The sequence below is a fragment of the Nestor notabilis genome, unplaced genomic scaffold (genome assembly GCF_000696875.1).
Source record: "Nestor notabilis isolate BGI_N333 unplaced genomic scaffold, ASM69687v1 scaffold5478, whole genome shotgun sequence".
Taxonomy (NCBI): Eukaryota; Metazoa; Chordata; class Aves; order Psittaciformes; family Psittacidae; genus Nestor; species Nestor notabilis.
The window spans coordinates 3,542-27,386 of record NW_009939512.1 but is presented as its reverse complement, the minus strand read 5'-3'; the positions used below and the strand labels follow the sequence as shown (position 1 = coordinate 27,386).

Sequence of the window (23,845 nt, the reverse complement as noted above, 5' to 3'; positions counted from 1 at the left end):
CTTTCCATTTTCCAGCTCCACAGCATTGGAAGGAAAAGGCCATGAAGCTTCTGCAGCTCTGCCATCTCAGGATAGCTGTCCAGGTAGGGACTTAAGATGCTTGTGGGGGCATAGTAGATCCACCCCATTTGTGCAAAAGAAAGACTCTAACAGGAAAATTATCCTTCAGTGTCAGCTCTTGAAAGAAGTACTGGACTATGAGTAAAAAAAAACACTATCCAGAGTGGCAGAACTATGTAATTAAGATACTATTACATTATATTCCCTAAGGAAAAAAAACTGGCAGTAACTGTATTTTGATAATTGCTTCAGGAACTACATATCTGTCACGTGCCTCTAGACAGAAGCCATAATTTTCACACAGCTTTATGTTCACATACAACTTCTTAAAAAAATCGTACAAGATTAAAATAAAATAGAGTAACTTGCTTACTTCATCCCATTCTAAAAGGTAACTGTGGATTTTAGAGCCATTATCACAAGATGCCTGCAAGAAGAAAAGAAGAAAATTAGGGCTCTAATTGGATACAAGACCACTTAAGGAAAAATGCATGTATGGGTCAAATCATGACAAGACCACCAGAGTGCGAAAGATGTTCCCCTTTCACTTGCCAAGATAGTCCTAGTTCAGTCTCTATCCAATGAATGCTTATATCATGTTTATGGGATTGTGTTTTTTTAATTTAGACCTTGATAAAATATTCTGGCAGTGGTGTAATATGTTCCAGTACTTTTCCGAGCTGCTAGATTGCAAGGTCTGCCCAAATCTCAGCCTTCCAGACCACTTCTGCTTTGCACAAACAAGCCTATGTTCAGTGACAGAGAAAGGAATCAGTTCCACACTACAGTAGGGGACTGGCACTCAGTAACTTTTACCTGAAACGGCTCCTCACTTTTCTGGGAACCCTTCTCTTTTTACTGAAGTCCACATTTAACCCAGTACATCTATTTCCGGTCATGAAAATGTGACAGAAACTAGATGTTCGACAAAAGTTTTCCATTTCAATGAACTGGCATTTTATTGACAAATCTGAAACAATTCCGAAGAGTTTAAAATATTTATTGTAAAAGCTGTTAAGCAATTCTTACCTTCCACTGCAGAGTAAGAGAATTTTTGGTCCGATTAGTTATCCTGGGCAGATTTGGAGTATCAGGCTCACAACTTGCTGTGGTAAAACTCTCTGCCTCTGAAGGGCTCCCCTTTACACAGTTGCTTTCTACTTGGACTCTAAAAAAGGAAAAGAGCCAATAACATATTGCTTCAATACCTTTATACACAGTTTCCAAAGAAAACTGAGTGTTCAGAATTAAGTTACTGCCTTGCTACCTTATTATTGAAATATCAATGCTATAAATAAATAACTGGTGGAAGCATCTTGGTTGATAGAAGTAATGAGAAAGAAAAGAGTCCTTTACTATAGATGTACATCATTACCAACCAGCATCATTAGTCTCACATTTGAAATTTGTCTGTTATGTGCTGTACTTTGGTTGGAAAATAACAGCAACATCTTGAGGGCTCATTATCTGTTGTAGACATATTAACTGGTATTATGAATAATTCTTTTCCTGCAAGTGCTTTTGTCAGATGAGCACAATGTAAATGCTGATATATTTTCAGAGTATCTCCTGCACTCCTTTCAAGGCTTTGCTGAGTCCGTTCACCCTGTCCTTTCCTTTAGAAGGCTATGCATTAATTCTCCATGTACTGCAGAAGAGGGAATTCCTGCTTCTGCCTCAAAGAGAAATGGTTTGTTTTTCTAACAGCTTGTCTCCGAAAGAAAACACCAGATGATCTTCTGGATTCCCCCTGCTGTGTAGCTATGCCTTGTCTCTTTTCCTTGAGTGAACTGGCACATTACTTTCTCCAGAGTCATCTGTTCCTTTGAAAGTAAAAAAACAAAGCAAAACAAAAAAAACCACCTTTCCTCTGATCACTGGTATAGGACTCAAGTTGCCTGCTTATGAAGATGCAAAAGTCTTTATATGTTTTTGTTGCATGAATAGCAAGTCACAGGAAATTTGGCTTTTTAGATTTCATAAACGGGGAGAGACATTTGAACAGTGACTAATGCTGAACACAAAGTTGTTTGTGCTTGCATGCAGTTGCAAATATGTGATTTGTCCATTACCTTCATAGTTTAGTCTTTCTGGTCTTCACTGATTTTCACCTGACTGCTGTGACTTTTCAAGTATCATGGAGAGTGGCTTGGCAACTATATCAGCCAATTCCCTCACGACTCTGCGATGCATCTTGTCAGGTCCCATAGATTTGTGTATGTTCAGGTTCCCCAGCTGGGAATCAGGTGATTGCCCACAGTGGTAGAGACTTTGCTCCATCAGTTCCTGCCTTGCAGTGCATCCACTCAAGGGGTGTGGGAAGAGAGGTTGTCAGTGAAGACTGAGGCAAAGAAGTTGTTTAATACCTCAGTCTTCTCCTCATCCGTTCTTACCAGTCTGCCCACCCTGCTCATCACAGGGGATTGCTTTCTTTGACCTTTCAGCTCCAGATGACCCTCCAATATTTAAAAAGGGAGGGGAAAAAGAACACCTAACTGCATCTTTCCAATTCTACACTATTTCTCCAGCAAATTCTGCTAGAAGGGTAGAATTACACAGAGCTACGGGAATGTTTTGCAAAGCATATGGCGTCAGATTCACTGTTCTACTGCAGCAAAGCAAAAGCAGCATAAGGTGACCTTCAGTTGGCCAGCAGCGAGCACCTTTCTGTGCAAGGTACTTTCCTCTGCTGCTTGTGGAAAATTGAGAGAAATCAAGCAACATCTGTGCCTGACTCAAAGAACAGAAAAAGGTCACTGCTGGCACGAAGAGGATGGATGTTGGGTAGAGGCACAACAATCTTCTCTTATGTTTTCCAAAATGGAGTGACAGGTCAACTAAGCCAAAAATGTTGATTTGTGACTCAAAGGAAGGTTAGAAGTGGTAAAGACAATCTCTAAAGGTTTATGCAAACACACAAATACATTGAAACTTCTAAAACATTTCCACTGAATTTAATGAATAGAAAAGGAGATACTCACTTTGCATGGTAATCAGTTGCTGGCCTGAGATCATTTACAGTAACTTTATTCTCTTCTCCACTGAAAAGAGATATGACTTTGTTTAAGAAACCATTTCAAAATCCCATACATTTACAAGAAGACACTTATTATCTTATTCACCTAACACTCCTTTTAAGAAATGTATTTGCTAACAGTTGGTCTCTTTTGCTAGTAAAATGTAAATGCATTTATCTTTGCATTTTAGGGGCTTCTTGTGTTTGATTCCTGTTTGCCCTGGTGGTTTTGGGGTGCTTTTTTATTGTTGTTGCTTGTTTTTTAAAGACTAATTATTTTCCTCTTTATGCAGTAAGACCAGCTGCACGCGTACACATGTATGTTACTACATAAAAATCATCGAAATGCTGGGGTCTACAGAAGCTCAGTTCAGCTTTGCAAAATCAAATATCTAAAACTGACCATGACTGCACATACCTACTTGTTAGAGCCTAGTAAACAAAAAAGGCACCTAAGTAACATCTAGTAATCTGCTTCTGCTGACATCCGCTTATATTAGCAAAGCTCATCTCATTTCCTCTAATTTCTAGGACAAGGACATCCAACTTAGGACTCATGTACTGCTCCTAAGAAACCCATGGAAAGTGGCTAAGATAAACTAGCTAGATATAAAGATTTATAATTACTAGAGAGCCCTACACCCTTAATGGTAAATTTTACTGTTATATTTCTCCATTGTGTTAGGAATGAAACAATTGAAGAGTTTTGTTCTATGTGAATCTACTTACTTTTTTTTGGTATCATTCATTGTCTCTCACCAAAAGGGTTTTCAGAAAAGGGAGGGATAACCTTACTGGTAGCAGAAGTATGTGCTGAAGGAAGTAACTACAACTACAATTTGTCTATATCACTACTCAAGAACCCATAGTTGGCAGTGCAGCTGGATGAAATATAGCTAAGTGATATTAAAACATGTCTCCAACAAGTAAGAATGAAGTCTTTACATTCTAATTGATGGTAAAAACTTCAGGTAATAAACCTGAACCAATTCTACTGAAAAAAACAGCTGTATTTTGAAATGAAGTTGCACAAAACTGCTAATCATTTAAATCTCCAGACAGCAGGCAGATTTTTTAACAATATTTTAAACAATATAATTCAATGCAAGAGCAATTAAGTAAAAATAATGAACACTTACACATATACAGTTTTGTACTTTCCATCCTTTCCGGTACTTGAAATCATCACTTCATAAGTATAAACCTCTGGTACGTCATTCTTGTCAGTGTCTTCTCTGGTATCACTGGATGGAGGTGACCACATAAGCAGTGCTGTTCTTGCCTGAATGTCTGATACCTGTAGAAATACAACTTTTGAGATCTCTGCCATTTAAATGCTATCATATATAAATGCTACTTTGCCACAAACGACCAAATAAAGAGAAGGAAATCATACACCATTATTATACTGGAGTATTCATACTTCTATAACAGCTACTAACTAGTTTTTTACAGATGAAATCAAGCTAGAAATACAAGAAACATCATGAGAAAACTGCAATCCCAGGGCACTGAGCTGCGTGCAGACACTCCTAAGTAATGAATGCCACCTAGTGGGCTACATACAAATGAACTGCATGATTTGTGAAGCAGAAGAGATGACAAACATGTATTGTGATCCCAGTTATTTAATTAAATGACAATGCATCATTTTTCTTTTTTTTTAATGTCACCAGCACTATGGTATTTTTAATACCTTCCTGTCGACTTGTTTTTCTTATGAAATATATAGAAGCTCAGGAATTTCTCCAGAATGCCTGGCATTACTCGAACAGGTTCATGAATAAACTTTGTGCGTTTAATTGTGACGGTGTCAAGTAGACTTTCACATTAGATTAGAACCTATTTGGTTACTTATACCAGCACTTTTTTTATATATATATATCAGGATATTGATAGAGATACAACACCTGAGGCTTTAACCTAGTACTCTGTGTAATGTCCTTTGGGCTCAGGTGCTTGTGATGAAGGCATGCTTACAAGGTGAATATAAACACACACACACACACATATATGCAACATCCTAAAGAATTCCTGTGGTGGTGCTTGCCTGCACAGCCCACCCTTTGCAGAAAGATCTGGATAACAACAGTTGGTGTGATAGAAATGTGAGTAATAAACAGTGCAAACGCAACACCTCCATCTGTCTGAGAAGCACTTGCCCAGCAGACTCATCATGCTAAAGGCAGTGACCCTCAGGTGGATTACATGGCAACTGGGGAATCACAAACTTCTGACATGAAGAAGTAATCAGCCTCAGAAGTATAAAAGAAATGTGAAAATTTGTAAGAGGGATAAAAGATGCTGGAGTAGAACAGGGCAATGATCAAAACCTGCCACCATTGCCACTTCCATCAAAGCCTGATGGATACCATGGCTGGCAACAGTACCAGCAGTTTGGGATGCAGTATGCAGGGACTCACAGCTTGGGTGGGCGCATGTGACCTGCTGGAGAGCCTTCTCAGTGGTCTGTGGATGAGCAGATTGTAGGCAACAGAAGATTTTGGGGAATAACACAGTTACCCGCAAAGCTAAAGCACCCACAAATCCTGAAGGAGACATGTGGTTAAGGGCACCCGCACTCCCCGAAGAGTGGGTGCTGCCTGAAACCTACACATGCTGCAAGGGGATGGAGGTGCTCCTTTAGGATCCATTCCAGAAGGAATTCTAGAAAGTTGTGGGTGTTAATATTTCATGCCTGCTATTGTGGTTTGTATGCTGCACCCACCTCCTATTTCCAATCATTTAATAAGAGAATTGAAAACATTTCATTATACCAAATGACTAGTTTTACAATATGACTGTAATACATAACTATTTCGGGAAAAATTGCTTTTGGAAATCTATTACCAGACTATCAGAATGAAAATGCTATCTTCACAACTGGTGCTCTTAAATTGCTATCATCTACTGAACCAAAAACCTGAATGGGTCAACCTCAAGGATGAAGTAGAGAGGAGATGACTTACTGATAACAGACAAACAGAAAAGAAGGAAAAATCAAATAAGATGATCTTCTCTGTCTTAGAAATAATGTCACTGAGGAGGGCAGTGATAGCTTTGGTGAGCACCTGGCATCCAGCCAGGGTCAACCCATCACACATCTCATTGGAACATTAAACCATTAGAGGTTTCAACTGTTTGGTACAGAGAGAGCAGGAAGAGTGTGAGGGAGATCAACATTACAGACTACAGATAACAGACAACTCACAGGACTTTCACTAGTAAAGTTAAACCCAGAGTATTAGTGGAAATTATTATATATACCAACAAGTGCCAACAGAGAACAGGGTGAAATGTTAAGTCTCTGACTAGATGAAAAATTGTTATCATGAGTTACTTCCCCAGGGCAATGATTGTTGGTCACATCATGCAAACATTCCATAAGACTTCAAAAATAATAGATGACAACTTAACACAATGAAGCAGTATTACGTACCAAGCTAAAAATCAGCAACTATGTAGGTTGTTCTGGTTGTTTTACTTTGTGTAAACAGAATGACTAAAGGTTATGAAAAGCTGAAGCCTTGCTGTGGCCAATCTGCAAAAACTTAAAAGCAACAGTCTGTGGAACTGAACATAATCAGAAATGCAAAGTATTCACAGAACCTGGCAATTAAGAACATCGTAATGGTGCTATGTATAAAAACTATTTTAAGTTCTCTATATGTACACATGTATACATATGCATATGGGGCATGGGAAGATAAGAATCAAAGAAGTCCTTTTCAACTCATTCGTAAAAGATTTGGTACTGCTTTTCAGATTCAACTTCCAGCTAAGACAATGATTCTAAAAGACAAGTCTAGGTTCAGCTATATTCTTCCCCACAAGACTATTAAGGGACAAAAGCAAAGTATTAAAAGATTAAGAACTGCAAAAATGAAGACTTCCTGTAAAAAACTTTTCTCTACTGTGCATATGCACTATGGTAGGTTTAGATTACATCAGCATATATTATTTTAACACAAAACTTCAGCTTCACGTGACTGAATCATATGACAGTAATTACAAATTTCTTCACTAAGAAGCAATTATTTACTATTGTTTTTTACCCTTGAGGTTTAATAATATCCCAATATTTGACTTTTGGAGCACTAGCTGGAGCTCTATTATGGAAAAGAATTATGAAAGTTTCAGAAATTCCCACCAGTTCTCAGGCACAAAACAATATTTCTAAAAAAATCTCTGCAATATGAAGAGGAAAAAAGTATTTTTGAAGAACAAAGGTTAAGATCAGAAGAATCCACTATTTTTAGGTGCCCTGAAGCACTTAGGAGTGGCTTTTTTAGAAAACTTGGCATTACTTATTACTTTGTATGCTTATTCAAGCAGCTGCAATTGATTTGTTTTGGTTGCAGCTCTGAGCACTGTGTGCTTCTGCAAAGCAGAGTACAATACTTGAGTCAGGCCCCAGCGCTGAGGAAACTAAGAGGTGGGCACGTCTTCATTAGCAGCCCAGCCTGCAAAAGTGAATCTCCTCATTAACTATATTACACATGCCATCTGGGTCAAACAAAAGAGCAGTTTTGGCACGTGCAAACTGGACTGCATTCACAGTACACAAAGTACTTAACTGGTGAGTGAGGTGCATGATGTTCTAAAAGCCCACAAGCAAACCTAGAACACGCATGAACCACAAAACATGATGCCCTCCCAAAGGATTTACCTGCTATATAACAAACCCTCAAATTCTGAGTTCCTATTGCCTCTCCTTATTAAATACTCAGCCTTCTGTTCCATTCTTCATTTTGCTTTTACCTCGTCTGCTTGCCTTCTCTTCTGCTTGCTTTGTTACTTGGTTAGTGGACATAGCTGGTGAAGACTCTGCTCAAGTGCTGAGAACTCAGCATGGTGCAACCTGCAGAACCACTCCATCTTACATCTGGTGTAAAAAGCCCAAGGCCTCCCTAAGTAGAAGGGACATCTGGTGGCAGTAACTACTAACTTGATTTAATACTGCCATGTATGAAAGGGTGAAAAGTTTAAGAAAATGATAACATGTTCATAAAAACACTCAATGGGAGCCTGGAGGCTGCAAAGCTGATGTGCCCCAGACTGCACAGACTGAAAGAGATGATGTGAATGAAAGCACGCCATGGACCCCACCACCTGATTTACATGTGCATGCCCTGGAACTGGGCGTTAAGACATGGGATAGCCCAGGACAGGTCAGAGCCCCCAGCATTACTCCTTGCTTTCTGGAGTAGGATATGCAATGGACACAGTACTGGACAACACCGGTATGATCATCTGATCATATGACCACCACCACAGCCAGCATCCAGGACTGCCTGTGCCAGCACTGAAGTTCAACCACGGAACAGGGTGTTGATGATCCATCAAGAAGAGCATCACTACACAGTCCCCACGAGTGCTTCATGCAAAACATTAACCAAAATCCTACAGGAATATTTCTGATGAGAACAACAAACGTGTGAAATAACACAATCTCCTGGTTCACTTGTGGGAGGGCAAGGAAAATGTTTCCTTGGAGAAACTGTGGGAGGGTTGCTTCTGATCTTGCAAGGCCCAAGTAGTTAACACAGCTTCCCCTTCTCTTACCCACACCACACTCCTCGAAGCTGCAACATCAGCTAGTCTTCCACCCACCCACAGCTCTGACACTCCTTTGCCTTCACAAAGCATAAGCCTCTCCAAGTGCTGGAAATCTGGCTTTTTGCCTTGTGTACACTATCTAGTCTGTAGCAGTCTACTACTGCCTAAGCCTGTGATGTCTTCTGAGGTCTGCAAAGAGATCACTTGTAGACACACAGCTACATGCAATGACATTCAAGTAAGGACATGGTACAGGGGGAAAATAGCGTGTTTGTCTAAAAGGCATGGATGACTGAGTGTTGATGATGGAAGGAAGAAAACAACACAGTAATGGCAGTCTACTGCTTTTTCATATATAATTAGCAAGATAGCAACAGACACCACTTGTTGATCATACTTCTCACAGTCTCACTCTTAACCACCCCAGGAAGCTCAGAGTTGTCATTCTCTTTACCAATACAACCACTGATGACACCCTGACTTGGACAGCATGCTGCATGCCTTGGCCACTGTTCTGTGCATTCTTCTACAGAACTGGTTCCCGTACTTCTATTCAGTACAGAAAGGACCATCCACATTCTCACGAAGTTAAGAACAGCACAGCAGGCATTCACCATTTGAGGGACGCTGAGAATGCTGTTGTCCAGCACGTCCCAGTGACAGCATTATCTTGCAATAACCTAACCTTGAAGCAAAATTTGTTTCTGCATCCATTTTGCATCCATCCATATGTGGCTAAACTAGGCACATGCTTCCTTGTTGGAACAGACTCTCATGACTCAGAGTTAAAAGGGGTCAAAGTCACCAGTCCCTTTAGCTACACAGCCCTGACCCACTCCCAAAGCAGGTATGTTTTGTACAGTGAATGGTAGAGACCATACAGAAAGAACAGCATCCTGCTGTTAAAAATGAAACAAAAAGCAACTGTAATCTTGAATACAATGGACAAATATTAGTGTAAAATTTTTCCTGCTTCACTTTGAGAATGGAATAGAATTCTTCTAACAGTATTTGAATGTATGTTTTCCTACAATATGTGTGTGTGCATCTCTATATATTGTTTATATTTTTAATACATATTTTTATATGTGTATTTTTTAATGGCAAATTACTCCCTTAAATTCTTTCTGTCACCATCCTACAGCGAGCCTGAAGCCTTCAGATCCACTGCACAAGTGTCTACTGCTTGACCTAACAGAGCGACAGCAGTAGGTGTTTGCTAACATCTGTGGAGATGACACGCACAGCTCAGCAGTGAAACAAAAGGCAGTAAAACGAAACTTCTGCTGGTAGGACTTTGCAGGTACTTGCTGGATTACACTCCAGGCACTGGATAAAAATCAGTGCTATCAGATGTAGACTTGAATTTGTTTCTTAGACCCTGCTTTTTTTTCCTTCTCGAAGTCTGGTCCTAATCAACACTTCTTCATTCCAGTGTGTACTCCTCATTCACTCCATCCCAGAATTCTGCCCTTTAGTCTCTCAATGAAGTTCTGGTATCATTGTCTCATCAATCTTCATCTTTCTCATGCAGTTTCAGTCTCTTGCTACTTCTGCCCACAATCTTCACCACTCTCAGTTGTACTTCCATCACCTTTTCATTATCAGCCTGCTTGTAAACATAACAAATGTAAAAGCTACTTGCTCTCCATCTTGTTCTTCCAGTAGAACAGACCTATTATTCTGTTTCTTCCTGGTCTCATTTTCTCAACTTAAACTCCTCATCTATTTCAGACCTCTCAAGTCTTGACTATCCTTTGGACCTGTGCTCCTTGTCAGAGCTGTCTCTTCTCCACTCACTTCCTTTCTCTCCCACACTTTAATCTTCCGAAGCTTTCTTTTCAGTCCCAGCTTCGTCTCCAGAAATTTTATTGCCCACTCCACCAGCTCCAATTGCCAAAGTCATGCTGTTAAGTGCTACTGAACTTGACTGTCCCAGCTACTATGAATGCCACAGCAGTAGCTAGGATCAGCTAACTCCATTTCTTCATGTCAGTTCTCTCAACCCTTTCTTACAGGATTTATTTCAGATAGCTTCCACCTCCTTGAAACTTAGTCACCAAAGACACAAGTGCACTGAAGACATATTAACATGCACTGAAGTCATTCTGATGCTTGGACCGAGCTGGATACCAAGCATTCAGGATTTCCTCTATAATTATTATCCCTGCTCAGCTCTTGAAGCACCACAGAATGACAGAACAGTTGACAATGGACAAGATCCCTGGACATCATCTGGTCCAACCCCCTTGTTCTAGCACAGTCACCTAAAGCCAGGTGCCCAGAACCGTGTCCAGGCAGATTTTTAGTATCTTCAAAGAGGGAGTCTTCACAAACTCCTTGGGCAACCTGTGCCAGTGCTCAGCCATCCTCACAGTAAAAAAGTGTTTTCTTAGGTTACAGGGAACCTCCTATGTTTCAATTTGTGCCCATTGCCTCAGGTCCTGATGTCAGGCATACTGAAAAGAGTCTGCCTCCAACCGCTTTGCATTTGGCCTGCACATATCCATATACATTGATAAGGTCCTCTCTGAGCTTCCTCTTCTCCAGATTAAATAGTCCCAGCTTTCTCAGCCTCTCCTCATCAGGCTGTAAAGCAACATATGAAAGAAGAATCGAGACCAGGGCACTAAAACTGGGGCCAGGTTTTCTGGGAGGTGAAGGGGAGAAGATATGTGATGAATGAGGAAGTAGCTAGCTGACTGGACAAACCCATGGTGAGCTCCTCCTGCAGTCTGAGTTGCATTGACTTTTTGTAGTTTACAATAGGGAACTCAGACTGGTTTTATTCACACAAGCTGATGGACCGAGGATTTAAGTGCAGTATAAATATATAGAATCATAGAATGGTTGGGGTTGGAAAGGACCTTAAGATCATCTAGTTCCAACTCCCCTGCCATGAGCAGGGACACCTCACACTAAACTAGGTCGCCCAAGGCTCTGTCCAACCTGGCCTTAAACGCCTCCAGGGTTGGAGCATTCACAACTTCCTTGGGCAACCCATTCCAGTGCCTCACCACCCTCACTGTGAAGAACTTCTTCCTTATATCTAACCTAAAGTTCCCCTGTTTAAGTTTAAAGCCATTACCCCTTGTCCTACCACTAGAGTCCCTAATGAAGAGTCCCTCCCCAGCATCCAGTAAAGTTGTATAAATTCTCACAGAAAGGTTGGGACCAGGGAAGGTCCAGATGATGGAAAAAAAAAGAACACAGGCCTGCTCTAAAATGCAAGAAACTACCGAATTTGGCAACCATGCTTTGAAGATTATCTATGCAGAATTAAGAATTACAGTTTAACAAATTGAAAAGAAATTGGTAGGTTTTCAAGCAGGTAAGACAGAAGCCCACTGCTTACAGACACCTGCCTGGCAAATTTTATGTCTCTCTTCCCTCGAGGTGCCAGAAATTCTTAAAGAGAAATCTGTCACAATTTTTCCTTACTTTTCAAATAAAGTTTTCAAAATCCTCATTTTTGGTGAGGTTTCCAGAACTTTACCAGGTATTTCACATGCCTGGAGATACCCGTTATGTAAATTTTATCCTGAACTAAGGAATGTTACAGAAAATTGAGAACAGATTTTACAGTAAGAGATGGTGTTAAGCATCACCATTATGCTACTGGCAACGTTACAAGCTCTTTCTATATATATTTCTTTTAATTCTCTTAGTACCGTGATTTCACAGAATGGCCAAGAAGAAGAATTCCATGTAATAAGTATCAAGACAATTTTAGCTTCATAAATGTTAATACACTAAAAATTATTTTTGCCATTTACATTTCAGTGACTGGAAGTTAAGTGAGTTTTCTTTAGCGTGGGAAGTTAAAAATCCTTTCAACTTGGAGAGAGAAAAGGAGGTGTAACCATGTAAAACAGCAGCAGGTACATTCTGATTTTACACAGAGGTCTATTTACTTACCACCGGCTTGGCTATATTAGAAAGAAGTGCTTCAAGTGCTTTTGTTTCTTCATCCTTTTCTTAAAAAACAAAATCAAAGCAAACAAGAAGTACCCATGAATATTGTTCAGTGACTTTACAGTGAAAAAGCTCTTCAAATTCAAACACTGCACACAGACTAAAGTATTTATGAAACTGAACACCTCGCCAATTTCCATTCATCTAGGGCAACATAAAACCAAAAAAAGGTCTCAAAGTCATTGTTCGTATAAAACTACTTCTAAATCCGTTCTATGATTTATGGAATACAGAAAGCCTGGTTATCTTTTATTAATGAATAACTTTAAATAAACTACTGCTCTGGAGTACTTAAGCTCTTGGCTGAGTTATTTCCTATAGATTTTTCTCTTTGGATGTAGATGCAGTCAAGTTATGGTAGTTTAAATATGTTATTGCACCTTAGCTGGCAGATTACTGGTAACACTGTTGGCCTCCCTCAATTGCAAAGGCAAACCTTACCTTAGTCTTCAGTTATGTCTCAGGGAAAGAATCTAAGGTATTTTGTTTCAGCTGAAAGTAAAGCTGAGCTTTATAAAGGACTCAAAAGATTATACAAAGTGGTTTATGTACTTTCTCTCACACAGTATTAAAATTTTATTATCTCAATAGAGTAAGTGAACAGGCTACTCAGTTTTGGAGATGTGGCCAGGCATTTTTAATTCACTTAACCTGCCTTAATCTAAAAAGAAAAATCAAAGCCTGGCAAAATTCTTTAAAAGCTCCAGGTCAAATCTATTTTCAACTTTAGTTTCAACAACAACCTGCCTTAAAAATATAATTAAATACATTTCTGTTTGTTATTACAGGTCTAAGTCACAGCACGTTATTTTCCTAAATGTCTCCTGAATGAAATAATTTTGAAGAGCGGGCTTTTCCATTTTTCATTTAAAAGACTTCTATGGAGCCCTTAATAAAGTTTTTGTAACATATGTAAGCAACAGTACATTTTAGCACCTGTGCCTTGGAAAAGTTAGCTCACAGTAAGTACTAACTAACTGAAAGAAAACTGAAGCCAAGACAAATGCCACTCTGGAACTATAGTGACAAGTGTTCATTCAAGTTTGGAATAACAGTTCCCAACTTGTGAATTCAGATTGTGTCTCAAAGGTGTCCCTTCCTACTAAGCTTTCACATGTTTTCAAACAGCTCTTGTAGATTGAGATTTCTTGGTCTTGGTTAGACATACTTTCTTCACATTCCTTTTGGTTTACAGCAATCTAATAGATATTGGCACAAAATCATCACCTCAAAGCAAACTTCAGTGAGCTGAGAAAATCATGGTTTGTTTCCTTCAGCATCAAAAGTTACAGCTCCCTATTCTGAGAAAATTGGACTTGGCTGATGACCAGTTGCATTCTGAATCTGAAATGCTATGTCAGTGACCTGAAAGTTCCATAGTGACATATTATCAAATTCAAGGACATTATGACCAAGACTGAGTGAATTCAGTCCACTTATGAGATCACAAGCTTTCCAGTGAAATACAGGTATTAATGATAATCACGCTTCCTATGGTGGTATCTAAGAAAAGATTAACTCACAGAAACTAGTGTGAAGACCAGTCGTCTTCTAAAAAGGCCTTTCAATGTTGAGTTGGTAGGGACAGGCATTATGTGAATTTTACATAACAACAGTACATCTTTCACAAAATATTCCTCTTTAACAGGAAATCTACATTCAACTCGTATCAGACATCTGGTTCTTTCCATGTTTTCTGCAATATCAAGCAGTCCAGCGATACCCAGCAATTCCTTAAAATGTAAGCACCAGTAACTCTGGACAAAGCACAAGATTTTTCTTTCCTCAAGTCTCTGTGGAGACTTGCATGTCAGTGGTTTTGTTCTTTTACACCCATCTGCTCATCTGTGATGAGCAGATCCAGTTGCTCTTAACTCCATTCTACATAAGTTGGGGCAGTTACAGGCTACTACCCAACTTCAAGATTGTTAAGTGTGGTGTTCTATCTACAAATTCTTGTTCCTTCAGATACTAAGCTTGCATTATATATTATTTTCGTTAACACTTACCTTCTACTTCTGTGCCTGTCTGAGAATTGCTTTTTCCTTTACCCAAAGACTTGCTTTTGGTAGAACTTGTGCTTATACCAGCTGCATCCTGCCCTTTTGTAAGTCCATTGTGTTCACTGGTAGGAGAAGGACATTTCTGAGGAGATGATGGAGGACTGTTTAACTTATCCTTCTGAGTTCCATGTCGATCTTTTAATTTTTTTTGTAACCTTTCGTATGTTTTACTAGACCTTTCGTCTCTGAAGTTGGATCTTCCATGAGCAGGCAGAGTATCTAAATGAAAGGAGGAAAAAATGAAAAATAATCATTAAGACCAGAATGTAATTAAAAAACTTACTGGAAAATGCTATGTGTGCTAAGTGCACACTTGTGTGTGAAATCACATCTTTACTGCTATTGGAAAACTGAAGTGTCCAGCAGGTAATGTGCTGCACACTAAGTGAACATTAACAACATGTGGGAAGGAAAGATTACACTTTCTCCCCTAACATCTTTTTTCTACTTAAAAATTACTCTTATACTGTTTCCATAATCCTCCTTGAGCTGTAAGGTACAGGATAAAGTCGCCACAGGAAAAAAGTGCTATTTTATTACATAGGAGGAGGTTTGCTTTAATGCTGAATAAAAAAATACAGAAGTTTTGGAATGCAACTAGTTCTATTACTTTAATGATGTTTCAGCAGAAATCAACAGGGGAAAACCCCACAAAAGCATTGGGCAACTGAAAGACACTAAAAGACTGAAGATAGCATGGCTACATCTTGTAAGTACACTATACTGGTACACAGTAACCCGAGGCACTGGTGCCATATCACCGATGTCCCACCTCTAAGTCAGAACATGGCTTTGGAAACAAGCCAGCACCACACCAGTGAAAAAAACCAAACTGCAGATTGGTGAACTTTTCTGTCCAGTTCTAACATTTTTATCCATTTCAGCTTACTGACTCAAGAATTTAAATCAGAGTACCACATGGCACCAACTCTTTCCTCAGTGTAACCCTACCTATGATAAATGATGAAAGTTTCAAAAAAATACATCCTTCAAAACCAGCATAGAATTTGTCCTTTTTCAGGTAAATTGCATCACTTGGGCTGAAGAACGAATTCATTATTTTGTATTTCTTATGTACCGTAAGAATAGAAAACAAGATTAAATACAAACTCTCTTGCAAGATGGATAAAACCCACAAAACCAGAGAACTTTTCAGTTTCTGTTTTACTAGGTTAACTTAATTCTCAGAGAATCTGACAGAGGACTACTAGATAAGCTGTGATTATTTACAAATTTGATATTTACTACCATTAGCGATTTAAGTGCTCTTGTTGGAGAACTACCATGCAATAAGTACTTCCAGGTTTTTCCCCACCTTAAATTCAGACTCATATAGGACCTTAGCTATGAGATTTGACTTCTTAGGGTGAGAGCCAAAGTCAGTGGTCCAGAATTAAATAGGAAATTTACAGCAAATATGTAACAAATTACAGCATCTAACCTAGCTTCAGGACAGTCTGGATGGGACTTCGAGCAACCTGGTCTAGTGGAAGGTGTCCCTGCCCATGGCAAGGGGTTGGAACTGGATGAGCTTTAAGGTCCCTTCCAACACAAACCATTCTATGATTCTACAATCCCTAGTCCTTTAATTCCCTAAATCCAAGGGCATCTTACATATATATTTAAAACAAAGCAAAACCAAAGAATCCCACTTTATCAATTTTTTTTCTACATTAGCAGTTTTGCAGAATCACCAAATTAATAAAGGGATATACCCTAGCAGCAGAAATCTAAAAAATACTATTCCATTAAGAAGTATCCTTTACCTTTTATGCATTTAAATATCATACTCTGATCTCTTCATTTAGCAAACTAAAAGCAAATACCTGCCATCTACAGAAAACCAAGAAATTAATAAAACTATGAATAAGCACCCAAGAAGCATCTAATAAAGGACTGTTACCAAAGTAGTGCAAGGAAGAAATAAAGTACAACTTCAGAATACAGAAACACTAAGAATTCCAGGAAGACATCAGTACAGTCTTATCTGACAGCTTTGTACATGACGACTATTTAAGCACAGTGACCACATGGAGGACATTTTTAAAGATGTTTTTTAGTAGTATCATAGAACACTGAGGATCTATGCATCTACGGCAACATCACAAAGTTCTGTTTAGCCTCCCCCTCTATAGTGTCTAGCTTTTTCCTCTAAAAAAAGCAACCTGGCACTGCTCTCAAAGACTTCAAGGTCAGCACCTGCCTTACTGCAGAAGCTTATCAAAAGAAAAACAAGTCTGCCAGAAATGTAAATATTAATCTAACAACCCAACCCCTGAGTTAGTATACACATACACATTGCCTCTAAACGATATTAAAAGACAGATGCAAGTAACACTACCAAACACATCTTCAATATTAAGTTTAGGTTGGTAACACCTGATCATTCAAGTTGTACTTCAGTATAGACATTGGAATAAATGCATACAGTTTTATGCAGAAAAATAGCAAATGTTTTTACATAATCAACAGCAAGAACTCCCATTTCATGCTTCAAATGGGATACTTGCAAGACGAGGTCTCAGAACAGTGCTCAGGTATGGACTTAAACTCTGAATCTCAGAGGAAGGCATCAGCTGAATCACTACAAACACTTCCTGCATTGCTTGCCTGGGCAAACCTATAACTGATACACATATGAAACAGTCTGTATGTTTAATTAATTTGACTTGTCTCTTCAGTGATCCATTAAAATAACTTCTGAAATAACAACCTTCAGTAAAAACAAGACTGGTATCCTCGTTAAATTTTTGTGTATAGCTCCCGTTCAAACTGCAGGTCTTGCTTGACAAAACTCGGGCATCCACGTAACAGATGTTGGAAATGAGTAGAGCATTATTTCCTTTGACAGAACTTGCAATATTTGATAAGCTACTTACCCAGATCCCCGTACACTTGCGAGGTGTGATACTGTGGAATGTACTGTGTTGCCATTTCACCAGCTCCGGTCACAGGTGAGTATATATGACGTGGTGGAGGGGGTATCATGGCTGGAAGAGGAAGGAAGCCAGGCAGTGGGGGATGTGGAGGCCTGTGTATCACTGCGTGACCACCAGGATGAAATTCTGGAGCCTGGGGAACCACCACAACCCTTCGAACACCGTTATCCTCAATAACCTGCACAGTGAGAGACAACGCACCAAAAGGGGAATGACAGTCTGCAAGGCATATTTCTGTAGACAGAAAACTAGGAATAGTAAACCCCTTAAATGTGAGAAAATAGGAGGAGAGCATAAACAAAAAAAAAAAGGACAATTAAAGGGCTACCTATGTTAAGTGTATTAACTGCAACGATGCCATTCATTTCTCAATGTGATGAGGAAAAACATGTTTAAAAAAAACCAAGACTGTAACAACATCTTATAAACAACCAGGTATATTTATAGCATGAGCCTAGCTTCTCCCCAGGGCCCTGTTTCCACCCTCACTCATACTGCTTGTATGCTACACTGCTCCTCATGTTTGCTCGACAGCGTAACAACTAGATTGCTCCCTAGAAGTGATTTGGCAGGTGGACAGACCTCACTCCTCACAAATAGTGATAGAAAAAGCACAACAGTGTCTGGTCTTTGTTCTATGCCCACCCCAGTCCACCAGCACTAACCCAGGAGGCAGATGCCATACTGCACCCCACAGTGAGTGGCAGCCTTTGCCTGCATCAAGCTGTAGAAGCACAAAACCCAGCAGGATGGTAGTCAGCCCTCGCAAGACTCCCTCACAACTCAAGGTAGTTTTTAGGAAGAATTTTGTTTTCTTTCCTCTCCCCTTGCCTGTCTTGTACCCTGAAGGAAGCCACATGCTACACACGGAACGGAGGCCTCCGTGTCAGCCTCTGCCAGACTCCGGTGTGCAAAGAGGCTTGTTGTACAAAAATGGCAAATGGGAGATGTGACAGGACAAGCCTGCAGCTGAGGTACGGGAGTGCGGCTTTTAGCAATGTTGTTAGAATTTCAAAGAAACAAAAGTAGCATATGCAATCCCATGGTGAGAGTAAGCGTGGTAACATAAGATACTTAGAATCATAGAAGAGTTTGGGTTGGAAGGGGCCTTCAAAGGTCAGCTAATCCAATCCCCTGCAAGAAGCAGGAGCATCTTCGACTAGATCAGGTTGCCCAGAACCACATCCAACCTGGCCTTGAATGTCTCCAGGGATGGTGCATCCATCATCTCTCTGGGCAACCTGTGCCAGGATTTTACCACCCTCATTGCAAAGAATTTTTTCCTCACATCCAGCCTGAATTTCTCCTCTTTTAGTTTAAAACCATCACCCCTCACCCTGTCACAACAGGCTCTGCTAGAAAGTCTTTCCTTATAGGCTCTTTTTAAGAACTGAAAGGAGTTGAGTTGTGCTCTCCACGGCATGTGTAGCTTGTCTGGGGTCTGTAGCATATAGAAATCTGGTGGAGAGCAGGCACAAAGGCACTGAAGCAGAAAACACTCACAAAAATATATGACTGATGGCAATATCTAGAGATGATCTTGACATGATTTTACTTGTATATATACAGGTGTTAATAACTTTAGTGTCTGGATGCCAATGGATAAATTGTTCTCCACATCCTAGAAAAATCCTGTAAAATAATGCCACGGCAGGGACTGCCATGTAGGCTTTTAGATTAAACATTTATCCAGAAAACGGGGAGAAGAATGGAATCTGGAATATCATGACTACATTCAAAAACAGGGAACAAGGAAACCCTACAACCTAAGTTTTCACTGACATTTGAAATGAGGTGTGAACATGTACACACATACGCCAATGAGCAACCTGGTGCAAGAGGAACAGATCAACAAATCAAAGTTCTTAGTGCCAAGCTGCTTCCAATTCCACTGTTTAAGCTTAAAGGTATTATGCTTGGCTAGACTTACTCCCATGCCCTGGTGTGGTCAGTTCCACCAAGTCCATGACAGAATGCTCCTTGGAGGATCAGTCATTGTTTTTTCCAGGTCTCCATTAGGGGTTGGTGTGCATCTGGTACATCTGAAATGGAACTTTCACTTTTTTTTTCTCTTACAGAGACCTAATTTATACCCCCCAAAATGATCCTGCTAGCTGAACCAATGCAAGCTAGTGAGGCTGGTCTAGGGTTTTGTTTCAAAACTTCACTACTATACTTAGAAAGACAGTTATGTAGACACAGCTGTATGCTTCTGGTGTAATGACAGCATGAGGATCTCCATGCATATGCAATAAAATTCAGAAGACATAAAAGTATGCACAATGGAGCTGAACCCACCCTAGAGAGCTGAAAATTAATGTAAATTACCTAAGTGAATATGGCTTTAAAACACATACACACCGTGCGACTTTAAGAAAGGGGCTATTTTCAGTATGCAGAAATTGTCCCATATTGGGAAAGAGTAACTTCACTGAAGACAACATTCTTCATATCTGTGCAACCATAGCTGTGTGGTATCCTAAAGGCAGGATGTATTAACAGAAGCAAATACAAATAGAAGTTCTGCTGTCCAGTGAAATTATCTAAACACAGAAATGTTGTTTTAATTAAGTCCTTTTTGCTTACAAGAAGAATTGCAATATCATGACTTTATAAGCAGATTCAGATTACATAGGAAGCAGTTTCCATTAAAAACAAAAAAAACCAAAACTAAACCAACAAAATCCAGGCTACTTAGTTTATAATTTATTTGTTTTCTTAGGTCTGCTAATACCCTAAGTAACTCAGAAATAGATACCTAACTTATAGCAGCAGGGACCTTCAGTTTAATAGTGTAAAATGAAGAGTTTGATAAGTCTGTAACTGTGCCTCTAAGTCAAATATCAACTCAATGGTAGGCCTCTCCCAGGCAACTATACAGATAAAACCCCTCCAAAAGCAGTAAGAGCATTACATCAATTATACAATTTTAAGTTTAAAAAAGTAAACAAGCTACCAATTATCCTAATTGTAGTGGCAAAACATGTAGTTCTGGCTTAGGCCTGTTTGTCTGAGTTAACCAATTAAACATCGCTGGACAACTCACTACAGACAGTTAATACAGACAACCTAGAGAGGATGAATAAAGATGCTATTTCTTTCAGAGTTTTACAACTACAGAAAAGGAATGTAGAAGTTAATCAACTAATGAATTTTTACTTATGTGATATGAGAAAAATAAATATGCTTTATTCTGTAGTTATGCCCAACTTCTAACACAGGAAGTATCACTGCCAAACAGGAACTGAAGTAAGCAAAGGCATAACAGAACTAAATGAAAATGGATAGACAAAAGATGGTTATGCTGAAGTTGTTCTTCCAGGCTGATAACACTAGACATTTAGCCGGTTTCCAATTTCTCTCAAAATATACCTGCAGTTGCTGACATTTAAAATTGTATTATACATGAAGAAACCATGTAAGTTACTTTGCTGGGACTGCATTAAGTCTGGGATAACTGTTAGCTCAACAGTTTTAGACTTTCCTGTTTGCAAAACTACTATCAAATCTCCTGGCTTGTAACAGGAACTTCCATCCTAGAACTAAACAGCTGCTATGCTTTGTCAGTAGTAAATACTTCATAAGCCTTATAAACTACAGGATTTCCAGGACTATGATACTTCTACTCAAATACAGACAGCAGACGTGAGCTTGTTCCACTTGTACTCTGAGCTTCACTCTGTACAGTGAAGCACCTTCAGTTCAAAAGCCAGAGCGCTGTGTTAGCACAACACCTGCTTGCACTAACAAGCTCCAATGAAAGGCTAACAAGCGTGCCTCAGCAAGGCCCCGTCCTTCAGATTGTCTAGTGCAAGTCACCCTCAAAGGAAGGATAAATGCATTTTATAAATACTACTGTGATTGACACAGGTTACACAACTTTTTAAACATTAAGTACCCCATCAACTGAAATTAAGCACTCTAGAAATACGGTGTAACTACTCAGAAATTCACTTATCTCAAAAGTTGCTTCAGTTCTTTAAAAATTAATTCTAATACAAATCAAGACTTTTTATTATGACTTAAAGATAAATGGACTTTTACTATTATTTTTAATTCATTTTTCTTCCACTTGATTGGGAACTCAACTATGAAGGATACACAAATCAACTTACCAGACAACTTTCAATAGATGAAAGGTAAACCCACAGAGTGTTAAGTGCCTAATCTAACAGCCTTTTCTTTTGCTAGAGGACAATTTCTTAAGCTGTTCAGATAATTAGTCCAACATCTGCTAGGCACTGTGGGTTTTTTGGTTGCATTTTACATGCTGTAGTCTCCTCTTGGTGTACACTGCTGGATGCAAGCCGAGTCAGAGGCAGACTGGTCACAACACAGTATCATGAGAATGACATTATGGAGAGCTGTATTCATCTGCTCTAACTTCTGGGTCTGACCTACTAACCCCTAGACTTGTTCTGTAGTTGAGGGAAAGAAAATGACATCTAAAAGGCCATAGATCTCATTATAACACAAATGTCAAAATCAGCCAAAAGGAACCATCCTTTTAGTCCAGGTTATCTAGCTCACATTTAATTTTTGGGCATCTAAACTAGGAATCTCACAGCAGTGAGAAAATGAAAGTCCCATTTTAAGACAAGCTGGGGAAGCATGTATTATATGCTAATTTATCCCTAATGGACAGCAGACATTTTTCCCATGTTGTTTGCTACGCTTTTTCTAACTGATCTGTTTTAGTCCTTACCTGCACGGAACTTCTGGACATGAACTATGAACCTATATAAAATTATATTGGTGCCAAGAGAAAACATCCACTAACACAGAAATCAGTACAGGTCCTGCACAATGAGCAGCTAGCTCCTGACTGTATTTTATATTCAGAGGACATCTAGTACATTGGGATCCTGAACTCAACAAGGAACTGTGGTTGTTATTGTCATGTAAGTAGTTAATATATAACTAAACAGATACATACACAGCATGAGAAGTCTCCCATCACAGAGATACCATGGCCATCTCCCCTTATACACTTGCATAACCACTCTGAAACTTGATGCTATTTACTGCATTAGCTATTATGGTTTTACTCTCATAATTTGCAGGAAAAGAAATAAAATAATAATCAAATGAAGGGACATACCTGTGGGGCATATCCAGGAGGCACATAAATAGTAGGCACTGAACCATTTGGGGACATCATTGGAACCTGAGCAGGACCTAAATGGGTTACAAAAATATTCAGTACAGTACCATTTAATGATCTAAGAAAGCTGAAAGAACATACTGAACTGCAAAGTCTCTGTGAAAACTATACAAGATAACCTGGATAAACAAAGGCAATGCACTGTACAAATAAAATTATAGCAAAGGGCACTCTTAGAAACCTAAGAAGCACTTATGACAAAACCAGAAACAAAACTAAAAAAAAAAAAATTAACCAGCAGATATTTTTTCCTTCTCTGTCAGGAAAGTCACAAAAGAGCTTATGTCAAACCTTCTTAACAGGGGACAAAGCAAAAGAAGTGTCCTGAGAGGAAAAGACAAAAGAAGAGACTTTAAAACAGAAACAAAACAGGCTATTCAAAACAAATGGCTGAAACCAGATACCGTTCAGTTAAAGAGTTGTAAAGAAAATGACTTAGAAAATACCTGCTCTGTTACTATAGTCTTATCACCTGAAGTAGTCTCAGTGCCACAGGAGTGGGAGGTGGCAAACAGGACACTAACTTAAGGTCCCAGGGGAAAACCTGCCATTACAAACCAGGAATTCTATTCCTGCTAATGGGAAAAGTTGTGATACCATGATGATCCTTGTACCATGCAAACCAGAAAAAAACAGTTTGCAGACACTTAGATAAATATGACACAACATGAATGTTTTAAGGTAGCATCTGAAGATAAAGTACTGCCTGGAATATCTGATACCTTGAAAGAGCACAGGGATGCTGTCAACATACTTGGATTTTCTAAAAGCTTTTGGCAATCTTTCTCAAAGACTCTTAAAGAAGTAATGCTGCCTTTGGTTAAAAAGGGAAAAGGGCTTTTCATGAATAACTAATTGGCTTGAGAACAGGAAATGAGGAGAAGCAAGTGATCAGCGTTCAAAGTGTGACCAAAGGAGTCCCACAGGCACCCAACCAAGAACCTGATCAATATATTAACTTCTGGAAAAGGAAATGAACAGCAAAGTGACACATTTCTGGTATGCTGTCAGAGCTGCAAAGAATCTCACAGTACTGAATGATCAGATGATAAAAAAACAGAAGAACTAT

General features: G+C 39.2%; 1 protein-coding gene across 1 annotated transcript in view; it reads right to left on the bottom strand.

The window, feature by feature from the left end:
• FNDC3A (fibronectin type III domain containing 3A) overlaps nt 1-22,785 on the bottom strand; it is a 50,904-nt gene extending 28,119 nt beyond the window's left edge. The window contains exons 1-8 of the mRNA XM_010019895.1: nt 22,714-22,785; nt 17,553-17,790; nt 14,620-14,892; nt 12,554-12,612; nt 4,216-4,373; nt 3,042-3,101; nt 1,090-1,228; nt 434-487 (exon numbers count right to left, since the gene is read on the bottom strand). Of these exons, the coding sequence (XP_010018197.1) occupies nt 434-487; nt 1,090-1,228; nt 3,042-3,101; nt 4,216-4,373; nt 12,554-12,612; nt 14,620-14,892; nt 17,553-17,790; nt 22,714-22,773 (1,041 nt within the window). The 5' untranslated portion in view covers nt 22,774-22,785. The remainder of the gene's footprint in view (nt 1-433; nt 488-1,089; nt 1,229-3,041; nt 3,102-4,215; nt 4,374-12,553; nt 12,613-14,619; nt 14,893-17,552; nt 17,791-22,713) is intronic.
• Between the last annotated feature and the right edge of the window lie 1,060 nt (nt 22,786-23,845).